Source organism: Pezoporus flaviventris, unplaced genomic scaffold (assembly GCF_033815535.1).
Source record: "Pezoporus flaviventris isolate CSIRO_AGI_PZ_B2104156 unplaced genomic scaffold, CSIRO_AGI_Pfla_v1 ptg000007l, whole genome shotgun sequence".
Lineage (NCBI taxonomy): Eukaryota > Metazoa > Chordata > Aves > Psittaciformes > Psittacidae > Pezoporus > Pezoporus flaviventris.
This window is the reverse complement of record NW_026892555.1, coordinates 39,763,227-39,787,223: the sequence shown is the minus strand read 5'-3', so window position 1 is coordinate 39,787,223 and position 23,997 is coordinate 39,763,227. Positions and strand designations below refer to the sequence as shown.

The window sequence follows — 23,997 nt, the reverse complement described above, 5'->3', positions numbered from 1 at the left end:
TAATCTCTGTTCTGCACACTTTTCCATTGAATATCTGAAAGAAAGAACCATAGAATATCTCAAGCTGAAAGGGACCCATAAGGATCATCACGTCCAACTCCCTGTTCCTCGCAGATTGCCTAAAACTGAACCTTATGACTAAGAGTGTCATACACTCCTTAAACTCTGACAGGCTTGGTGCCATGAGCATTTCCCTGGGGAGCCTGTTCCTGTGACTGACCACCAGTGAACGACCTTTTCCTAATCTCCAATCTGAACTTTCCCTGATGCAGCTTTATTCCATTAGGAGAGTCACTATTCCCTAGGATAAAAGCTGTAAGAGTTACAAATACTCATAAATACTTATTGTAAAACAGGGATGATCCCTAGGTTTATGAGAGGTAAAAAAAGTCTTATTTTTTTAAGATAGCTATTTTAAGTCTCTATTCTGGATTTATTAATAGCATATGTCTACCATACAGTACTTCAGTGGAGTTTAGAGGTAGCCAGTCATCATCTCAAAATGAGTTAGCTCCGATGCTAGAACCAAACTAGCATTCCATGTTGGCACATTGCAATAACCTTTGCAGAGTGCTTATAGTTTTAGCTATATTGCTACCATTATCCAAACCAAATTGTTTAAAGAAGGCTTGTGTACTAATGTGCACATAAAGGCCATGTAAATAAATGTGAGATAGTCATAAAAAAAAACCATCAACGGAAAAGCTGTTTGTTAACGCTGACAGGCCACTGAACACAACTGCAGATATAGACTGACTGAGAATAAATTTTCAATAGTTGTTAAAAGAAGGTGTTTGTCCATCAGAAGAGTGAGATGTGGGCCAAAACTCCTTCAGAGGATTACGATCAGGCTTCATAATGTAGTTATGTAAGTTTTTATATAACTGATAATTGAATAATGATAATGTGGATGTTCTTCTGGGCATGATGGTCCAAAAACTCTTTTCTAGTTGCAAGACAGAGAAGCCAAGGGATGCCTACATCTGGAGGAAGAGCTCGTGTGCCAGAAAATGAAATTTTCTCTCCCCCTCTCATTCTCTGAATCCCACTTGATCTAACAAAATATTATTACTGCACGTTGGTGTCAACTTTGCCTTTCCCATGTTTCTACTGAAGATTATATTTGCATTTTTAATCTTAATTCTGAATTTTATGGGGTTTTACATCTGCATTTTAATGACCACATTTTTCTATTGATACATGTTTTTATGCATCTTAGTCTTTACTCCAGTTTCATTAGATTTTGAATTTATAAGTATTTGCATTATCCATTTCTATTAAACAACCAATTTATTGAATTTAAATTCTAGGAGTTTTCTCTCAAATTTACATCCTTTAAAGAACTTCCAATGGAATGTAACAGAGGAAGTTTGTACTATTCTACCGCATGAATTGCTAAAATAATAAAACAATGCAGCTTTCTTAGTTCTTAGGTCCCAGAAAACGAATTTTTTGCTTGTTTGGGTAACCAGTACATTCAAAATGCTTCAGTTGCTTGTTATAGCTTTGATCTCACCATTTATGCTGAGACTAAACTTGGATTTATGTTATTTACTTTTTAGCTTTCTGATGATTTCAAACGATGTTGCAGGACAAAGACATACTATTGTGCATTTAAGGTTTAGTTCTCTTTGCATTCCCCACAGTGACAGTCAGGGACAAAAAACATAGATGTAACACCAGAGCAACTTTGTATGTTATTTTACTATTGAATAGGATTTTAAGGTTTTATACTGTAACTGTCCTAGACACAGATGTATATGGACTCTACAGGCACATTCACAGCTAGATGTTACTATAACTGCAACAGGGTTTGTGGTATGAAAGGCTGTCATCTTTTATTGGCAGTGACTCTCTATGACGTGCATGTGACAACAGGAGAACTGTGGAATGCTGGAACTGAGGCTGATGTTTATATTTCTGTTTATGGAGAAAGAGGTGATACAGGATCGAGGCAGCTGCTCCGGTCACAGAAATCCAAGACATTTCTAAAAGGACAAGTAAGTGAAAGAGCATTTTCTGATGTGTTTGGCTGGTTTGTCTCTCTCAGGTTATCCCCGAGATGATTTATCCCTGAGATGATCTGGTTATCCCTGAGATGCACCTGGCTGTCCCAGGCAAGGTGCAATTAGAAAACAGATAATTACTGCATTCTGATGTTTCTCCCAAATGCCATAATTAAGCCAAAAATACTTTCTAAAGGTATACCATTGCTTTTGGAAGTCAGAATTCTAATTTATAAAATAGGTAAGCTGTATACTTTTGCTTTTAATTCTTCTAAAAAATTGACTTGATAAGTAAAAAGAAAATGAAACTTTACATTTTATATCTGCATTTCTAATGTTGAAATCTGTTGTAATATGTAATTATTTAGCCAATTGAGCTTTCAGAAGGTTTCTCCTCTGACTGACCCCATTCATCTCAAAGGAACTACTCCCATCAGCAAAGTGATCAGGTTTATTTACTTCTTTTATTTCAGGAAATCTGTCTTTCTTGGTTGGTTCTTTCCTTTTTATTTTCTGGTATTTTAGAGGATGATACTGACAGAAGAGTTCTATGGGTTTATGGGTCTTTGGGATTCCCTGGCTGAAGAATGCTCTGCTTTTTAGATTTTACTGAGATTTCCTTGATTGATTACAGACTGACATCTTTGCTGTGGAAGCTGTGCACCTTGGACATTTGTACAAGATTGTTATAGGACACAATGGTCTTGGATCAGGTCAGAAACCTATATAGTCACTGAATACTGCCTGCAGTCGTTAACCTTTTTTTTTGAAATACAATATTTATTTCTAAAACTGAATGTATGAGAACATTCTAGAAGTGAAAGACAAAGGCTTCTAAGGAAACTGTTCAAGTGACACAGATACCTTTTTGTATTATCATAAATTTCAAATGTTTTGTGTTCACTTTCCCTATACTCTCAACCATTATGTTAAGGACACCATCTTCTACTACTATGTCATTTTTTACTAATCCCCATGGAAAAACTGCAAAGGTGGGAGTGTTTGCATGAGAAGACATTGAATATGCAGTCACATATGCATTGAATTGTTTGCAGTCACAAGGCCTGTTTTTCATACTCTTGAGCCTAAATATTATAAAACATAGCAACTTATTTTGAGCCATGATAAGCTGCTATCTAATCTTCTTGACATTTTGATTGGCAAAACAAGTCTCATACAATGACTAAGTGAGGGGGGGAGGAAGGGCAGCAATCAGGGCCATGACAGCCAGGGAGGCACCTAGGAACTTGCACGCCCATGAGCAAGCTCTGCAGTACCTAGAGCAGGTACTATCTTCTCTCCATCCATCAGGACAGTGGTGACTGTGGCAAACTGGTGCAGGAGTTTCAGAGTTTGCAGTTCCAATAGAAAAGAAAAAGCAATGGGAAGTCAGACCTCATTAAATTTGTCTCTCATAAAATAACATTTTTTTTTGTGTATGTAATTTAAGGAAATGGCTGGTTTCTGGACAAAGTTGTAATTAAGGATCCTACAACAGATTTGGATTATACTTTCCTTTGTCACAGGTTGGTGGTGTTTTATTTGGGTTAGATTTTTAATAAATTTGTAATTACTCATGGTTTTTCTTCTGAAATGTCCTGTCAAAGGAAATATGTGTTTCCTAAAAAGTGAGATGAAATGGGTCCACTACTTTTTACAGCTGAGTTGTACCTGTCCCAAACCTCTGGTGCGTTTGATCTAATGAAAAAGTAATAAAAAGCTCTGCCTGGAACTTTCCATTCTTGCAGCTTGCGAACTATTCAAAATGTGTTTTTTTGACGCATTCCCCATATGCAGCACCTTGGATCTGACATCCGCAGGTACATCCATTCTTCCATGTCATGTGATGCAAGGTGTTTCAGAAGAGTGGGCTGCTGTTTCACTAGCAGACTGATCCTACTTCACTGAATTTAGTGTGGAGATTAACTTGGGGTTCAATGAGCTCAGGACCAGACTTTAAGATCTTGTGGAACGGCTATTGCAAGCACAGCTACCTGAGCGCATCTCTTTTTCTCATTTGCCTTGCAGCCTGTCACTGAGCTGCAATGAAATATGAAGCAATCTTAACTTCCCTGCCTTTTCCCATGCAGATGCTGCTGCTGTGTATCTTCTCTGTTCTGTAGCTCATTTCTGATTTTATCTACTCCCGATTAATTCTCAACACCTTGTGAAAAAATTATATTTGATAAAGATCAGGGCAAATATTAAGAATCTCAAAGTCCAGTCACGTTTGAATCTAGCTGCAGCTTGCAGTGGCACCCCAGTTCTATTTCCTCCTCTCACTTTTCTGAGTGAATAAATAACTGCCCAAGACAGCTCAGAGTGAGCAATGTGTACACTGAAACTGATTTATGTGTGAGTAAGGGCTTTCTGCCTATCAGACACAGCACCTCATCTTTGCCTGACCTAATTTTGATTCTGTATTCTAGATGAGATGAACTGCTATGAAGAGATCTATAATGCTAGCTTCATACATAATTTAGGGAGAGTTCAAATCCATTTCAGGCAGAAAAATACAGGATATACACTAGTTATTGTTAGAGCTTGCTGATCTTGCTCTCACAGTGTGTTAATCCTTTTGAGTCAAATGGAGTTAACTTACGTTAAGTGTATGTGAAGCAAGTACAATGATGTTGTAAAAGTATAGTTCAGACATGGTAAAAGTGTTGCCAATGTTGGATTTGTCTCCCTGTATAAGGATTTTCAGGGCATGGGACAATTTGCATCCTGCTGTAGCCTTCTTGCAGACAGGAAGAACAATCAAGACCACTGCACCTTTTATTATTGATATGGGATCAATATGAGTTCTCTGATTTGTAATAATTGGTTTAGGCCCTTGTACCTCCATCCAGAAAGTTTCATCAAGAAGAAATAAAAACAAAAACATTTTTGCCAAAAGCTGGATTTTTTGTGTTGCTGTTTGTCAGCCTTGGAACTTTAATAGATAGAACAGGAAGTATCAGTATGCAAGTGCCACATATACAGTATTCTGGGAGTTGCCAATCAAGGTTATATTACAGAAATGGGTTCTGTTTTTAGGTGGCTGGACCAGGGGCAGGATGATGGCAGTATTGCTAGAGAACTGATTGTGACAGATGCCAGCACGTTTCCAGGAAGTAAGTGAAAATTGCTGGGAAAGAGGGCCAAGCCTCACTGCAAGTGTGTCAAATGGGATGAGGATGCTCTGTAAATTAATTACATGTTTTTTATCTATACAGGACAAGAGCTGGAACTCAAGATAGAAGAAACTGTAAGAATATACCTTTTTATTTTTTATTTAAACCATTCAAATTATGCTTCGCATGAAATCAGGTCAGTTGTTATGTATGTCAAATTCCTGTGTATTATTTTCTTATAAGTCTTTTCTGCTTGTTTACAAAACTAGTGGGCTGCCGAAAAGTGGAAATTTCAGAGCGGCAATACACTTCAGTTTTACAACAGGCTCACCCGTGGCTTCATTTGCCTCAGTCCGGATAGCAGAGTTGATGCTCTTGGTGACAAGAAAAACAAATATGGTAAAGTACTTTTCAAGTGGATGCGTGCATAAAAGATACAGGAAAGGAGGAATTTGTAGTTCACTGTGATCTCCAGTAGTGACTCTTGTAATAAATAAGACTAGATAATACAATAAACATTTTCTTTACTTAAAATATTTACATGTATTAATGGCTATAAGAACTCAGAAATTATATGCTTGGCTTACATATAAAGCACATCAAATATCACATATGTTATGTTATCACTGGCTTTCCCTTACCAAAGAGAAACTTCTTGTCATCTGCAGTTTAGTGCTCCCATGGAACTGCCATGGCAAGGACAGCTACAGTCCTTTGTAACTAAATATATCTCAGCTAGCAAGTTGAAATTTCCACGTATAGTTCACCAGTAGGGAGTATATATATATATGTGTGTGTGTGTGTATATATATATATACACGCATAAATTCATTTAGTTCCATCCTTGTCATTGGTTTTAATGTTTCTCCTCTTTACCAGCTTCCATCCTACTGCGTTACTAACACTTAACTATAATATATATCTTATTAGGCACACATATTTTTGTTATCTTTGTAGAGATGGAATGGGTTAGATTTTTTGACATCTTGTCAGGGACCTTACCTACTTCTTTTTGGAAGTGACAGAACAGAATTTTTTGGGACACACCAGGGTGTATGGAGAACAGTGTAATAAATACTCCTTAAATAGCCTATAAAATCACCTAGAAAAGCTGCACCAGAAAACTCAAATGTCTAATATGGGAGATCAGTAATATTACAAACACTGAAAGTGGGCGTTAATCTATTTTACTAAAGCTCTTCTTACTAGCTAGAGGTATTGGCGCTTGAGTTCAAAGCATTTGATGACTCAAATAGCAAATAACTCAAATCTTCTATCTGTGGCTTTAGGGTCTGCAAGTGTTTCAAATGCCTGAAAGCAGTTGCACAGCATGATAGTGTCCTTCCTCCAAGGAGATCCATTTAGAATCATAAACTGGGGACAGAACAAACTACCTGCTTGTAGGAGTTTGGTCTCTAATTTGTACTGATGCAGCAAGCACTTATTTGCTGCTCTTAAATGATGTGTCTTCAATTGATGGATTGTATCTGATTTGATTAAGGCAAATTAGATCATTTAGATATCACAGAGTTCATAATCTTCTAATATACAGAATTCAAGTTCACACTGCAGAATTTTTAATGATTTTCATCTAGATGCACTGTCCTTTCTATAAATTAATGCATTTCAAGTGGTATTTTTCAGACACAAATATGACATCTTTATTGCATTCTCTACCTTTTTGGTACGTTTTTACATGTTAGATGTGAAATTCATGAATGTTATCTCCACAATATTTAATTAATAATATGTACAATTGTTTAAGTGTAAAATGTGATGCATGACTAATAAATATCAGTAAAGATGATAAATATAATTAAATATATTAGAAAGTTAAAGACAAAATTGGTATAAACTGACTGTTAATAAATTTAATTGGAAGCCATAAAAATTAGTAGTGTGATCTGCAACCTCCCAAAGATTTAGTAATAATTAGGAATTAAACTGGTAATCAAAAAGAGCTTTATTTTTCTGAACAAGCTGCTCTTATAACAGAGTTAGAGATACAGGAAGAACAATGCATTCTTTTTTTACAGATCAGAGTGAAAAGCAAACAGAAGTACAAAATGAATGCAGACACCTATCATCCAACTCTTGTGCCTTCAGAACAACATCTTTCTCTCTTTTGTCAGATTTATTTTAGTTATTTGTGGAGTAATTTACAAAGCCTGTAGAATAGCCAACGTGCAACAGAAGTCCACAAGCACTGACTTGGGAAGGTTGTTTAAATTTTCATTTAGGGGCTCTGCTTCCTTGTGTATGCTTTGGAATAAAGTCCTCTGACATAAATTATCCACCTATCTTTCCTAATACAAAACTCTGCATTTCAGATAACAGATCTAAAGCAACGTAACTCAAAGGCCTTCAAAGTGGTAATGGCAACTTATACCAGATGATGATTTGGTCTAGGGTGTTTTAATTTCTCAGGAAGCTTTATCTCTCTCTGAAAGCAGAGACCCATTGTTACAGTTATGTGTCCTTCCTGTCTTGTGCAAGGGACTGGAAGCCCCATCTGTATTTTATTATTTGTGGCATTATCCCAATGGACACAATGATCCTTGGCTGCATGATTCTTATGTTCCCAGTGACACTCTGAAAATCTTACATTATGGACTCCTTCAGGAGCAGCTGCAACTTACAAATAGGCAACATAATGTACTGGTAGAACAGTTTAAAAATATGAGGTGTTGCTGCAGGGAGCAATAAAAATGGCGCTACTTTAGTTTTCATCAGAATTTTGTAGCTGTAAGAGGTAATTGTTTGGAAAATTGACCAGATTTAGAATTTTAGAAGCCATGAGCTATGCTGAAAGATTTGCTTTACAAATTCTGATATGGATATAGAGAAAATAAATTCCCTTTTCCTACCTGAGAGCTTTACGTTCCCTACATCATCTGTTATTTATTACGTAAATTTGTTGCAAAAGCCCAATTCATTATGCCAGAGTCCTCAGCTCCTTTTTATGGATTTTTTTAAGCATATACACCAATAAACCAAAATTGTGTCTTATTATTAGCTCTCAGGGTTTTTCTCCTCAAGGCAGTGAAACAGACAGTAGTCTCTGGATGTCCTTTCCTGAAGGAATGAGGGGATTCTTTGATCTATTGAATTAAGCAATTCAGTTATTCTTTTCCCTTGAAAATGATAAATCATCAATTGTAATTAAATGCAAATATGAATTAAAATACTTTCATAATTCTATCATCTTTTTCATTTAACTCTTAGGCATTTTTGATGTAAATGTCAAAAGGAGAAATATATGTATATTCAGCAGTCATCAGATTCCACGTCTTGCTCTTGCTCTTGTCAATGACCATGTAATCGGAAAGGTAGGAAATGCTGTTACTGATTTCTGCTTCATAATTACATGCCATTGCCTGATTCAAATAATAAATAATTGCGTTTCCAATCAGATAAAGAATTAAGAATTGCAGAACTGTACCCACGATATTGCCAATGAACAGGTGAATTTAGATACAGGGCTTTGTTTTCTTTCAGTTTACTTTTTATTCTCTGCTAAGATTTTTCAATAGAATAAATTATTTGACGCAGGAATAGCAGGCCATTCCAAGCTGTAATTTATATCAGCTTGCCACATGCTGACAAGGTACCTGCAATGCCCTATTATCTCTCCTCTTTTTTTTCTTTCTTTTTTTTTTTAATACGTGTAAATTCTAAAGATTGATTTTTAAACGTCTTTTTTTCCTTTATGTCTTTTTCTAAGTAACATGCCTGTCATAAGCCAACTAATATACACCACATTTGGTTAGACCCACTTTGATTTGTTTCCTCCCATCTTCAAAGTCTTACTATGGCCTTTCTTTCTCAGCACTTGCAGTATACAAGTAGGCAAGTTGAGTTATAGAAGTTAGTTCTTTATAAAACTCATGGTGAGCAAAGAAGCTGTTTCCCTTTCACATTTTCCAGTTCTTCCCCTTATTTATCCAGTTAATAATTTCATACACAGAGCTGGTCCCACTCCTCTTTCACATCATGTGCATTAGCATGGGTGAGTATAGAATATTCCCAGTAGAGTTAGTAGGTTTTTCAGTGGGGCTAGTGTCAGGCTGTCATGCAAACTGTGAGACCTCCTTGCAGGACTTTCTGATGCTCATGTTCATTAGTGTAATTCTGATACAGAGAATCCCTTGCAGTCTGTCACATTGCAGTATATTTCATTGTATTTATTGGGTACTTAAATTTGAACTTTCTCTTTCCTGCTTTGCTACTGACATGCTTTATGATTTTGAGCAACCTATGGAAAATCTGGATTTCAATTTTATTATTTTTAGTTGTGTAAGATGTTCCTTTTCCCATGGATTGTAAAAAATGTTGTCATTTAAAACTATCCGAGGTCCTTGGAATGAAAATAAGTAAATGTAAAGCAAAAAGGCAACACAAAATTTACAAATTTTTTATGGTACATACCTAATTATACTCTGAGGACATATTGGCTCACTCTTTTCACAAGCTCTTCAGAAATCCATACATTTCTTCCTTTACTTTTGAAGGTACACTGAATCTGACAGACAAGTTTTTTTGAGTATGAGGCTTTTTCTTTAGAAAGTGCCATGGAAATGAAAATTTTCCCTAGAAATACTGATTCTTTGAAGTCTTAAAAGTGCTGATAAAATGTTAGATGATGTAAGCTAGAAATCTTTTAAGTTATTGGGATGATTGTGAGCATTTTACATTCATTAAAAACCTATTTTTATTTAAAAATGAGAATGATGATGGAGTTGATAAAATACTTAATTATGTGTTTTGTATACTGTGTCTTTTATACAGTGGAATCACAGAGTATTCAAACCTGAACTGGCAAACATGGATAGCAAATTTCTTTACTTTTTCACATAAAACTTATGTCTCCCTGGGTGTTTAACAGTATAAAAAAATGAGGATAAACACAGAGGCAAAAGGAGGGGGGCTGGTGGCAGAGAGTTCCTGTAGTTCATTTTCTGTTTATGTCAGTTTTATACTTCATATATGTAGGCTGCAACACTAAACCAATCTCCACCTGAGGCACCCAGGTATCTTTCATGTTATCTTCAGATCTCTGTGAATTTAAGATGAACCTTTCCTCTGAGATTCCAGAGTCCACAATTTTAGGACTTAAGTATTAGGACTTCAAATCTGAAAAATATAAAGATGTTTTTATACTTGACTGTCAGTACTGTGGAAACTCAAAAATTCAGAACCTATATTGTGATACTCTGTTTTGGATTTTGCCATATAGTTCATATAACTTATTAGTTCCACTTTGGCTATGCTAGAGCAAAGACAAAGCATGCTGTGAGCTCTGTGTTCACCTTCAACCGAATGGTTGTGCTATTCTTGAGTCAGCCAGGAACCCAGGTCACACCATCACTTTCAATCTTCACGGCAAAGTACCTGATGAAACGACAGGATATGCTGGACTTTCCAAAGAATTTGTTGTGCATGTCAAGGTAAGATTGTCAGAGACAAATTACATAGGCCCTTCTAAAGCTTACTGTTATAAAGAAGATTTCTTATCAAATGTCAGGGGATTGCAAGCTATAAGAGTGATCCTTTTCCACCAGGTGGAGCTAAACTACAGTTTAACAAGTAGGTGGCACTAGCCACATTTCCCTTTCCTGCCCTCCTGGGACGAGAGATGCCAATACTGCAGGTGGTATACCAACTGGGGTGGGCTATAACGCAGACGAGATGTGTGTCTCAGCTTTGTAGTAAAGCTTGGAAAAGTAGGACGGTAGGTACCTACAGGAGAGCTGCATGGGAAATTACCCAAAAAGAGGAAAAAGAGATAAGCTCCTTAATTTGACCATGTGCTCTGGATGTTGTACTTGCGCTGCTGAACAACAAAAAGTAGGGAAGCTGCAGAGTAGGGAAGATTTTCCACTTTTTAGGTTGATGTCTGCACAGAAAGCAGAAAATATTTAAAGACTGAAGACATTCTTGGTTTACTTGGGACTCACTATGTTTTATGCATGAATAAGTGCTTGAAATAAAACAGTGTGAGCACTATCAATATCAAAGTTTAATATGGAGAAAAACTGTGCTATTGAAGAAGGACTTCTTGTCTCTGATCTGCAGGGTGTGTTTCACCATGGTGCCATCATTCTGCTTAAGACAAGCCTCTGTCAGGCTCTGTCGCTTAGACCTGATGGGAGCTGCAGTGGAGCAGGTCCGCAGCAGCCAGAGTCCTACTGGAAGGTGCATAAAATTGGCTCTGGACTCTGCATGTTTGAAAGTGTGAGAAACCCAAGGATGTATCTGAAGATCAAAGATGACCAGTGTAATGGAACAGTAAGCATTTCTTGTTTATATTTCTCTGTGGAGACAGTTTGAGTAAATTGTCAGTGATAGGAGAGAATGTTTTTTACTTGCTTGGATAAAAATTGGAGAAAACATAGTTCAGATTTAAAAATTTTCAGATCTTTTACTTCATTTGCGCAAGGAAAGATAGAAAGATACAGCGAGAGATGCTGTCATGCCTATTTGACACTTGACTGTAAAGATCAGATTAGATGTTTACTCAGACCGTGGATGTAGTTAAAATTCATGTGTTGTGAGAGAGTTGATGACTCTGTCAAGACTCTGTTCTGTTAATTTGATTTTTGTTAAACAACCACAGTTAGGCTGGTGTGAATTTGGAAATTGTTGCAGCAATCTTGGTGTCCCAGCTTTTACAAATGATTGTTTTGTCTGAAATGAAGAAGCTGTTTTGTTTTGTTTTAAAATTCATCAGGCAACCACATACAGTTTATTCTTCAAATACCTCACCAGTAGTTTGCATATTTAGTAATAACTAAACTCAGCTTGGTGGATGGTTGAAATATTCTGAGTTTGGGACTCATAACATTCTCTATCTGCTAGGAGTTTAACTGTTGCAGATTTACATTTGAGAGCAAAAAGGAGAATGAGGCATCAGTATTTGCTCATTAGACTCAATGTTTACTAATCCCATAACTGTTTGCTGATATGAACTGATATAATAGTTTTGAATATGTGAGAACATAAACATAGGGGGTTAAAGTGGTATTGAATCTAAATAAATTGATGATAACCTCCACTAAAGAGTCAATAAGAGGTAAGCAACTGGGTATTGCCCTGACTTGCAGTTTGAGTCTGTTCATCCAAGTTAAAATATCTCACATAATTTTTATTTGGGAGTTTCAACATGAGTATGGAATAGAGCTGTGTAAGAACTCAGATGTGAGGTCCATGAGAGCTTTGTCATTGACTCCAATATAGCTTGATCAGAGATTAAGATATTTGTACCATATTTGAATATAGGCTTAGTTTTTCAGCAGTGCCTTCACTAGGACGTCTGGATTGAAAGGAGTATTTAATGTACAACTTGCATGTTCTTCTTTAGCAGTTAGTGTATTTTGAGGTTAAAAGTGTAATATGAGAGTGAGTGCTCTTCTCTGAACATGTTATACTAGGATTTTTATAGCCTGTATTTGGTACTGGCCAGAAGGATATTCTGAAAACTAGGTAGGCTTTGATGTCTCAGCCATATTACTGTGGCTGCTACATTTGTGTGTGGTCCTGTGTGCTTTAAAATCAACAGACATGTTAATTTGTTGCTATTAAAAGGTGGCATGGTGTAGAGGCCTATTGAGGCTTTGATTGTGTAAAGGCTTTGAGATTAATCTTGTAAGTGCCATGAAATGGAGGAAAAAAAGTTAAGAGTTGCAGTTCATGAAAAGAACAAAAGCATATTTTACAGATGTCACATGGGCAGCATTAGCAAATTGTGCTATGTACCAGTTTGTATATAAATATGCTTGGATTTTCAAATTAGGTATTTTCACATTCCCTAATCATCTGAAAGTTGTTTAAGTGGGGTAATCCTTTGAATATATCCTAGACTTTGCCTAAATCCTAACATAAATTAATGTTTTCATATGTGGTCTTTCACTCACTCAAATTATGTGATCAATCTTTCTGGTCACAAAGGAATAAACAGGAATACGGTGCAGGTATGTCTTTGTGTGTGTATTAGTGCAGCATGTTGTGAAGAACCTAAAATTAATCTGAAATGTTATTAGAATGTAGTAATATTTAATTCCTAAAAAAAATCCAACTTGCCTTGCTCCATCAGTTCAGTTGTTAAATTCATGTTTTGTTTTCAATTTCTCAGGGCACAGGTGATGAATACTGTCACTTTAGAATTGAGAAGAATTTGGAAACTGGATCTGTAAGTCTAGAATCAGTGCAACATAAAGGGATATATGTTGGTCTTCTGCCAGATGGCCAGACTAAGCCAGTCATTAATGCTGGAGAGAAGAACATTTTTTTCTACCCACAGGTCATCAAATGTATGTGATTTCTTAACATTGTACAGTTTGCCTTAGTGATTAGTATTTCTAACTGAAAAAAATCAAAGCAAAAGTGTAAAAGCTAAATTTAAACCATTTTACTTATCCTCTTTTGGTAATTTTAAAGCTGAAAAACTTACTGTATGCACACAATTTCTCCTGCATACTTAGCTAATTTCTCTACTTTTCTCTATTTTTATAGCAATAAATGATGTGGAAGAAATATTTTTTTTTTTTACTAGTATATTCATTAAGTGATTCTTCTGTCCCATAGTCAGATCTGAGAGCTATTGTGGTCCAAAATCTTCCTCCCTAGGGAGCTGACCTGTTTTAGTCAACTAACTAGGACTCAGAAATTAGCTCTCTGCACACTCTGGATCATGGCAACTGGATTGTGTGCTGGTCTCTTCTCCTGAGGAAGAATGAAAATTTTAATTCGTTGGACAATTCTCCAGGTTCAACCTGGAGAAGAGAAGGCTGTGTAGAGACCTCATAGCAGCCTTCCAGTGTCTGAAGGGGGCCTATAAGGATGCTGGGGAGGGACTCTTCATCAGGGACTGTAGTGGTAGGCCAAGGGGTAATGGGTTAAAACTTAAACAGGGGAAGTTTAGATTGGATATAAGGAGGAAGTTCTTTATTGTGAGGGTGGTGAGGCACTGGAATGGGTTGCCCAAGGAGGCTGTGAATGCTCCATCTCTGGCTGTGTTCAAGGCCAGGTTGAACAGAGCCTTGGGTGGCATGGCTTAGTGTGAGGTGTCCCTGCCCATGGCAGGGGGGTTGGAAATAGATGATATTAAGGTCCTTTCCAACCCTAACTATTCTATGATTCTATGACAATTAGTTACCAAACACAGCCAGCTGACTTGGATTATAACTGCAGAAAACAGTGGAATTAAGCACTTGTATTCTCTGGTGGACATTGCTAGAGATCAAGAAATGAAAAATCTCATGAGAAAGCTAAACTGGATATTTGAAATTGAAGAAATCAGTCAGGTTTTTTGCCAGGCACAAGCAGAACAAGCTCATCTTGAATGAGCTTGATCTTATCTTCAAGAGAAATTATCAAAATGTACAACCAGTCTTCTTGTTAATTGTTCTATGTGTATTGTTACTGAGACACACAGAAGCATTATGAAAGTCACTGTAACAGCACCCCTACCATTCAGTCCCTACTTGTTGCAAGGTGACAAGAATATTTTGGTCACTGTGTCCTTGTAGAAATGAGGAAAGTATATTTTTCTTTGTTACTTTTCGGAAGAGCAGTCTTTTCAATGGGAATTCTCAACAAAGCAGGGCTTACTGATGCCATTAAAATAAAGCTAAATATTATTTTGTTACAGGCTTCAGTTCTCCTGAATCCTTGTTGCTCAGTAAAAGTAAGATGAAGGGAGCTAATATTTTCCATGAGAACAACCAAGATTGCCTGTTTGGTACTTTGTTATCAGAAATGGCCTCTGGCAGTTTTCATTTGAGCGTTCACTCTTAAAGAAAACATCAGGAGGGTGGAGAAGTTTATTTTAGGGAAAACTGCATTTTAACTAGTCGTTTTATTCATACATCCATGTTAAATAGTTACTTAGATTTTCAAAGCAGCAAAAGGGCTTTATTGGCATGCCAGATTTTTTTTACCCTTTTTGTGGCAAGCTACTAAATATAAAAGCCTATTGCTACTGGCTGTGCAATACTTAGAGTAACAATTTCAATGTCCACTGTGTTGAACAATTGTGAGATCTGTTATTAGCACTTGTCACTGAATGTATGTGAAGCTTCCAAGCAAGAAAAAGGAAATGTTTTGAAGCTAGTGACAAAATTTACATTTCATTGTTTCAGTTGGCCGGGAAAAGCCTATGGGAACATCTGCAGGTCCCAATCAAGAGAAAAAAGACTTCAGTGAATCTCAGTTCCAATCAGCAAAAGCCCAGAAGCCAATATCTCAAAGTTCTTTAACTTTTCCACCCTCAAGTAAGAAACAGTTTATGAAGTAGCTGTGGTACACCATTGTGTTATGTCTGTCTTCCATGCATGTTTGCAGTGATTTATCCCAGAAAGGCCAATGAATAGCTTTTCTAGACTGTTGATTTATACATGCATGCACACAACATAAAACACATTACTGGTTATTGTTTTTTAAAAGGACATTAGAATGTGGTTTACTGATAAGGCAATAATCTGTCAGTTGAATAACTTTGCATTGCTTTTGTTTTTAAAGTAACTAGCCATCTATCATAAGGGCTATTTTTGTGGAAATGAAGAGGTTGCTATGACACAGAGCCCAATCCAAAGATCACTGAAAGTAACAGAATATTTCTTATTTATGCTCTCTCTTACATATTCTGCTTTATGATTCACTGAGGGAAATAGGAAGGTTTTGGTGCACTGCATGCTAGCTTTATTCCCGTGTTTTAGCAGGTAGGAGTAGATAAACAATGTTCTCATCATGCTTCTGGAATGATAGTCTACTGGATGGGGTTTTTTTTTGGAATAAACAACCACTTTCTTCTTTAGCAACAGAAATTGCATAAATCACAGAAGACAATGTTTTCCAAACTCAAAAAGTTTTATAGGAGTATTCGGCATCCTAGTAACCAAAGAAGATGTGTCAAACAGAGGATGATTTATCTCTTAAGGAGAGGGGATGATTATGTTTACTTCATGCCTCTCTTTTATCTCAATGTACCCAAGAATGATGTTTGCACGGCCTGAACCATGTCACATTGCCATGAAAAGCAGAAGGGATAAATGGGACTATTGAGCTTCACACAGCATATTGAGGCACATCCACATGGTGCAAAAATATCTGTTACTTTGAGTGAGCTTTAAAGACAAGGTTATATTAGAGATTCCACTAAGAGAGACATGTTTAGTCAGCTGGAGGTAGTCTCAAAGGCATTCATGTACCAAATAATTCAGGTGGGTTGCTGATTTGATTTTGACCTTGGTCCTCAGTCTGCAGTTTCAAAGAGTACATGAAAAGGCTGGCAATGTGAACAAGACATCAAATATGCCATACTTGTTCATAGGGTATAATGTGAAGTATTAGTAAGGACTTAAAAAAAAAATTGTTTGAACTCTTAGTTCAAATCATAAGTGTGGATTATTATTATTAATTACTATTAATTGTTTCTTCCAATGTTGCTTCCATTCTTAGCTCAAAATACTCACTTTCAGTTTCTAATCTATCAGAATTCATGTTGTATCACTGTATTAGCCTTCCCAAAGTGTTGAGGGTTGTCAGCAATTGGTGAGATATGCTGTATTTGAAACCCACGGCAACAACACACAAGCCATCAAACCTGTTTTCAAAGAAGCTGGATGTTTTTAGTGTTGGATACAAATGATCCTTTTATAGAAGCAGTATCTGCTGTAAAATTGGTTACACAGAAACTATAGCACTTTGTAAGGAATATTTCTAACATTCATAAATTTGCACTCTGCTTATGCAAGATGAATAGAAATATCAGTTACTCTGCCCTTCAAAGGAGATGCTAATTTTTAGTAAGATATTTTAACTTAGAACACTTTAAAGGTTATTGACTTTTGATATGTATAGGTGAGCCTTAATTTTAAGCTGATAATCATTAAATACTCATTTACTTTTTCATTCCCAGATAACATTTGAAAAAGGGGTAATTGTATTGAGTACACTTAGAATGCAAACAGAGCAGATTAACCCGTAGGCTGACCAGGCCATCTTTTTTTATGTCTGTGTCTGCTAACCAGTAGCTGTGTTTTGGTGGTTGTTTTCACATATAATAATTGATTTAGCATTAATTTAACTGAAAACTGTGCTGCAGCACTTGGGGCTTCTCCTGTTGCAGTGTGAGTTCTCTGTTCCTCAAAAAATTTCTTTCATTGTAGAAGGATAATGGTAGGTCTCAGCTTTTACTTAACAGCTCATGGGATGGAATGAGCATCAGAAACAAGTCAGCTAAAATGCGAGCAAGATGCCATTTTACAGAGTCAAGACGGATCAAAAGCACTGCCCAAAACAGAAGGGAAATACTATATACATAGCTAGAGGACCACAAAGTCTAGGGATAAAGGAGATGAAGCAGAAGACACTAAAATTTCAAAAATAACAATTAACATATCTGAGAAATTATTTCTACACCTACCATGTTCCTTTCCTGTGTGTCTGGGATACTGTTAGTTACTATTAATATTTAATATATTTTACTTACAAGAGAAAAGAAGATTCTAATCAATTCTGATCTCATTTCCATTTGGATTACATTGGAAATGATGATACAAAAAGGTGTAATAAACATGTGTCAACTTTAGTGTCCAAGCTTCTGCTTTATAGATTAGTTTTTCTGATGGTTCCCTTCAAAAGTGTCACTCAGTCATAACAATCATGTCTCAGAAGATCATTTCTTTTTGCTTTAGATTTAGGGTAAGTAAATTAAAAATAAAGTTATTTTTATGAAACTGCATGAAGGGCTGTGACTTCACCATTCTCATGCAGACCTATCAGAATGAATTTTTGTTGGAACAGATTTACAGCATGGTGTCATGAAGTGTGTAAGCTCCCGTGACTAATGCAGGGTAACCATCAAATGCTCCTTTCAGACTGGAATATTTTTAGCCTGTAGCAAATCAATGCCACTGATTTCCATTTGTAAGAAAAGCCAGTAAATTATGAGGCAAAAAGCATTCCAAGCCTGTGAATTGTTTGTGCATTGTAATTGTTTCCAAGAGATAATAGTCTGAGGTTGCCGTAGCTGCTTAGGGTACTGTCGTGGTTTAAGCCCAGGTATGGAAATCTTGTGCTAAGCACAGGAGCAGCCTGGGATTCCTTATGCTTATTGAACACCTGTGCATTTCATGAAAATATTCATCTCTGTATAAGAAAGGTGTGCGTTTAGATAGCTGGAAGAATCTCTAGCTTTCAGAGTTAGAGGTGAGAAGCTAGGTAACTACAGTTACAGAATGTTATATAGTCAAGTTCTCAAAAATATTTATTATCCAAGTAACTATTTTGCTATCATTCTTTCAGTTACTGAAAGAAAGGTGTAATTAAGTTTTTAGTCAGGTAAATACAAGATGTTTGCCTTTTTGCTTTGTTTTGAGTGTATGGATTTTCCTTTTTCTTTCAGAATAGCTTGTTCTCAGTCATGGTGAATAATCTAATAAACCCAGCAATTTTTATGACACTATTGCCTATTTCTAAATTACTGTATCCAGATAATTCCAAAGTCATACTACTACTACTACTACTACTACTGTTAAAAACACTGTTGTAAAAGCCATACTATTGCAGTTCTGAATTCTTAAAAATTAACCTAATTTTAGAATCTTTACCAAGGCTGAAATTTTCCTGACTCCAGAATTTAGTCCTTTCTTGTCATGTAACCTGATACTCGATCCTAATACCTTTGCAATTACCTGTGCAGTTATTCCACATCAGTTAAGAGTTCAGTGCTAGTGCATCATAATTCAGGTTTGGTTCTTTAGTTGCCGTGTTGATTTAACCTATAGGACAATCGACTCAAGAAACTATGTAATTAATTTTAAGTCCAACTTTTAAGAGAAAAGGCATTTATTTACTATTGTAAAAGTGACATTTAAGGACATTTAAAGGGAAGATCAAGACCATGTCTCAGTATTGAATTGATCCTTCTTCGCTTACCCAATTTGTTTCAGAGGTGTTTCAGCAGGATATGGAATTTGTTGCTCATAAAAGTTTATTGAAAAGCAGGTCTCAAGGGTTCAAAACTGTTTTTCACTTTACCTTCAAACTTATATTTTAATGCTAGCAGCAAAACACAGGTAAATTTTACAAATTTCTGTCATAGGTACTGCTTTATATTAGTAGCATCATAGAATGTTTTGGGTTGGAAGGGAACCTTAAGTTTCATCTAGCTCCAACCCCCCTTCCTCTGGCAGGGACACCTTCCACTAGACCAACTTGCTCAAAGACATGGGCTTGGCTGGGATAGACTTAATTTTCTTCACAGGACTCTGTTCTGGTGCTGTTTTAGCCTGGTGACCAAAGCAGTGTTGATAACATACTACTGTTTTAGGTATTGCTGAACAGTGCTTGCACAGCACTGAGTCCACCTCAGTTTCTCTCTTTGCCTTCCCAGTGAGTAGGCTGGGGGGAGGGTGACAACAGCAAGGGCTTAGGATGGAACCTACTGATGGTAGGATGGATGGACCCCAGCTGAATAAAGAGATGCACCATACCATATATTGTCATGCTCAGAAATAAAACTGAAGCAGCTGTTCCTTGGGGACCAGCTGGGTGTCATTCTTCTGGAGGTGAGTGATTGTTGGTGCTTTTTTAACGTTTTTCTCTTTTTTTTATTTTTTATTTTGCTTTGAGGTAAAGGCAGTTTAATAAGTGAAGGAGGAAAACTCCAGCCCAGAGAAGCCCAGTGCAGTATTTTAAGCAAGCAAATAAAAAAAAGGCTCTAATAGCAAGGTATATAGTGCAGCAGGAGCATACATAGTGATGCGGTGGGAATTCTTCAACAAATCCATACCAGTGGCTATTTATGAATTCTGCGAAATTGTAAGAAAATATCATTATGTGTTGGGAGCCTCTGGCCTCCAAAAGCTTGGTTCATAGAAAGCTGTGTAATGGATGAAGGATGAGCTGGCGGATACAAAAGAAAATGAATCTGCAGCACAGATTATAGTCATTATGGTTAGCATATTAGAAGTCTCTGCAGTTGCATGGAAAGGCCTCATGGAGAGCAGTTTGGGAACCCCTGCAGGGCACAGTATACAGATAATGTGTTAGTTCGTCTTTTCAAATATAGGATTTATATCTGCCTCTTGTGTCAGAACAGATTATAAATTCTTGTGGTCTTGTGATCCTGTTTTGGAGAGGACTTCATGATCAGTGGTCATGTTATTGAAAAGTTGTGTTCCAGACACCCAATGTTTGCAAACTCCACGTTGATTAGAATATTCAAAACTAAATTCCTTTACTCTTTATCCAAAGAGAGTCTATTTTTTCAATTCTCATGTGCAGATGTGTCTCTTGAAATCTTTGCGCATATATGTATTTCTCTTAAGGGAGATGGAAGATCACTAGGTGTTATTCTAAAGTGAAATACCTGTTTTCCAAAATTATGTTTGCTTATCCATTAAATCCATGAAACTTATTCATAAAGTGGTACTGTGCTGCTACTGTCTTATTCATACAGAACCAGCCTTAGCCCAAATGCTGGCACTGTATGCACAGGTATAATTGGGCAAGGCTACATTGTGCTTTTTTTTTGAGTATTTTACAGTATTTAATTAATATTTAACTTGAAGAAAGTTAATTTCCTGAATGACTTCTCTTTATTCTATTTGAAATAAAAATTGCCTCTATTCTCAGACATGTGATTCTGCTGATAATGTCCCAATACAAGGCATTAGAGGAGTATTAACAAGCAATTCTACTCATTTCTAAATGTCATAGCTCTGCATCACAGATCCTTACTCTACATCAGAATATGTATGAAGAATAATATGATGACAGTGCACGTGAGAGATACTTGTTCTTTTCCAGCTGATTCCTGTAGCTCAACTGATCAGCACATTTTGGTCTAGACAAGAAACATACATCAATCTTTTCAGACTATCTCTCTTGCCATGGAAAAATACAATCCTCTCTCTGTTATGGTCTCCTTATGTGCTGAAGATACAACAGCAACTGGCAGCTTCATGATGATTTTTGTCTCCTACTAATGTTCTGTATTTCACAGAGGAAATGCGAAATCCCCAGGGTGGTGAGTGTCCCCTTCCTTCGGATGATGAATGGAGAGTGTCAATGCTGACAGGAAATGCAGGAACAGAAGCAAATATCTCTCTCTGGATATATGGAGACAGAGGAGTAGCTGGACCAATAACTCTTGGCAAGGACAACAGAAAGCAGCTGTTTCTTCCCAGGCAGGAGGATGAATTTCAGGTAGCTAGTTAAGGCTAAGAACATTATTTTAATATGTACCTTTCCAAAGATTATTCTGTCATGTGAAAAGAAAAAATGTTTTTCTCCTATGTTTACTGCATAAAATAAATCCCTATCTAATCTCTATGAATTCTGCATTAAATCAGCTTGGTGCATACAAAGGAAATACTTTTTCTTTCAACCCCCTGTCCTTCACACAGTAGTCCAAATGGGACAACTGAGGGAGTAAATTGATTTCTTTAAGGCAATTGATTTGAAAGTAGCTTTAGAAACTGTCCACTCCTAAACAAACTATGTCTGATGTAAGACTTGTGTCTTTGGTAATTAAGTCTTCATGTATATATTTTTCAAGCATAATATAAAACGTATACTGTGGAACTAGTTCAGTTTAGGAAGAAAAACCTTCTTACAGCCTCCATATTATAAATAGCGGAAATGCCTGAAGTTTTACCTATGGAATTGCTAAAAGCCCAATCAAATGAAAACACAGAGTTCTGTTATTATTTAAGAATAACCTCACCTCTCTTGTAGTAAGAAAATTATGTCTAGATAGGATGGGAGGAAACTACCAAAGGGGCTAAAATTTGTTTTGCTTAAATCTTTCTGTCTGAGATGCATGTAACACATTCCTGTCTTCAGCTAACTGAAGCAGAAGTTATGTTCATCACATTTTGTGCAGATTTTTTTTCCACACTCATCAACTCTTCTAATACAATTTTGGCACAAACCAAGATTGCTACTCTCAATAATATTAATAATAACACTCTCTATGAATAGGGCATAGGCAGGAAGGTAACCAACTGTAATGTTCCTTTTAAAAGCATGTAAGCTATATATCATGATCTGTGGGGAATCCTGTTCTCCTAATTAGTGAATAATTTATAAGCAACCTTGGGTAATGGCATGTTTGCAGTGTTAATCCATACATTCTTAAGAGATGGACCAATTTCTCTTCTCTAAAATAGATATTACCCACTATGGCTGTGTGCTGGGGATATTGATCTTCTGAGAGCAGAATCTTTCAGCACCTGGGGCTACTACTATGATTCTTTACATCTCTCTTGACACTATTGCTTTCAGGCATGAAACAGCAAATGTCACCAAAGTGCATTTCACTCTTTAGTCTGCAGTAGATAAATCCACAAAGAAAAAGCCTCTGAGTAAGAGCTCTTTTTTCTTTTTTTCTCTTCAAACTTTATCCTGCTCTTGCTTAGCAGGATAAGTCTTGAAATGAAAGTAGGAATGTAAGACTTAAAAAGATTCATCTTCTTTTTTACCATTTACATCTTTGAGCTTGATGTGTTTCCACTGATATTTTCCACAGCAGAAGATACCAAATTCTATTTTTTTAAGAAATCAGTTTAATCATAGCTCTGGCCAGGATTTCAATGAAGAAAACAGATTTCAAAAGCCTGTTATACTGAGGCAATTTTAAATCAGTTTTTTTTTTAACCTTTCACTTATCAGCAGCATGCCCAACTATGAAAAATTTGAGTAGAATTAATCTGTGGTCTTCCCTCTGTTAACTTAGCCAGGTGAGTAGTCACTGCCCGTAAAATATTTTCTAAGACTGTGCATGAAGAAAACCAAGGCTACCTGAGTTTTTTTGTCTGGGAGACCTCTGCTTGTTTGAGGCAGAAATTACTCTTTGTATTCTGACAAAGTCCAGTGCATTTATGTTTTGTATTGATACATGAAATTATAATGTATTTTTTTTTAACTAAAAGGCTAAAGAGAGATTCATTAGAATAAACAGACAACATGACAGCACTGTATATTCAGTGAACACCACCTCTGTGAATGAGAAGACAGTATCTCATGTTACATGAGAACTCAGTTGTTTTGTGAAATGCAGAAAATGACAATAGTTGGGTTTTAAGTCAAGCTGTGTATATGACCTTACTTTACTACTGCTTTAATCCCAAAGTCTCCAGGTTACCTCTAGTAAGACTACTTATAGAGAGAAATATGCAGCATAAGCAAGGATACCAGAAACTGACTCCACCAAACAAAGCTATTTTCTTAAGCTGATGGAACAGACAGGAATCATATTGTCCCATCGGTGCTGCAAGCCTGGAGTTAGTATTTATTTTGTTAATGAAATTCAGGTCAATGTAGCAACTATACAAATACAAATACAAATACAGGTGTGAATTCCACAGATTCTTTCTCAAACAACCTTTGTGATTCACTGAGTGCATTTCAGTGTCCAGGAAATCAAGGGTAAAAGTTGTTTGCTTCTAGAAATCTTTGACTAAAGCATGATAATGTTGTAACATGAAAGTGTATTATACATAATATATACACACATATATATATATTGTGTATCAGCCCAAAAGCTGATATAGGAAGTGAGGTAATTCTGATCTCTGAAAAGAGAAGAGGTATTTTTATTAATGAAGGTAAAGAATGAGTGAGTGGATAATACACTAGTAGGTGTTTCTAAGAGAATGAAAAGAAAATAATTTTTTTACAGTGAAAATACTTGTTCCGAATATGAATGATGGAGAGGAATAGGCTGTTACCAAGCTTTTGCTAATAGAATCGTTTTTTGAGAAATAACATTCTAAAGCACTTGTTCTTCCCTAGCGCTACATTAGAAATGCTCTAAAATGATTTATGTTCACTTTAAATAATGGCTAGACTTCAAATAAACCCCAGAT

The 23,997-nt window shown here is 36.4% G+C and overlaps 1 protein-coding gene across 3 annotated transcripts in view; it reads left to right on the top strand.

The window, feature by feature from the left end:
* RP1 (RP1 axonemal microtubule associated) overlaps positions 1-23,997 on the top strand; it is a 214,814-nt gene that overhangs the window by 56,193 nt on the left and 134,624 nt on the right. For all 3 annotated transcript variants that reach the window (XM_061448476.1, XM_061448474.1, XM_061448477.1), the window contains exons 7-18: positions 1,849-2,000; positions 2,641-2,719; positions 3,457-3,532; positions 5,046-5,122; positions 5,225-5,256; positions 5,392-5,521; positions 8,348-8,451; positions 10,396-10,569; positions 11,198-11,410; positions 13,254-13,431; positions 15,262-15,393; positions 21,132-21,334. In XM_061448476.1, the coding sequence (XP_061304460.1) occupies positions 1,849-2,000; positions 2,641-2,719; positions 3,457-3,532; positions 5,046-5,122; positions 5,225-5,256; positions 5,392-5,521; positions 8,348-8,451; positions 10,396-10,569; positions 11,198-11,410; positions 13,254-13,431; positions 15,262-15,393; positions 21,132-21,334 (1,550 nt within the window). The remainder of the gene's footprint in view (positions 1-1,848; positions 2,001-2,640; positions 2,720-3,456; positions 3,533-5,045; positions 5,123-5,224; positions 5,257-5,391; positions 5,522-8,347; positions 8,452-10,395; positions 10,570-11,197; positions 11,411-13,253; positions 13,432-15,261; positions 15,394-21,131; positions 21,335-23,997) is intronic.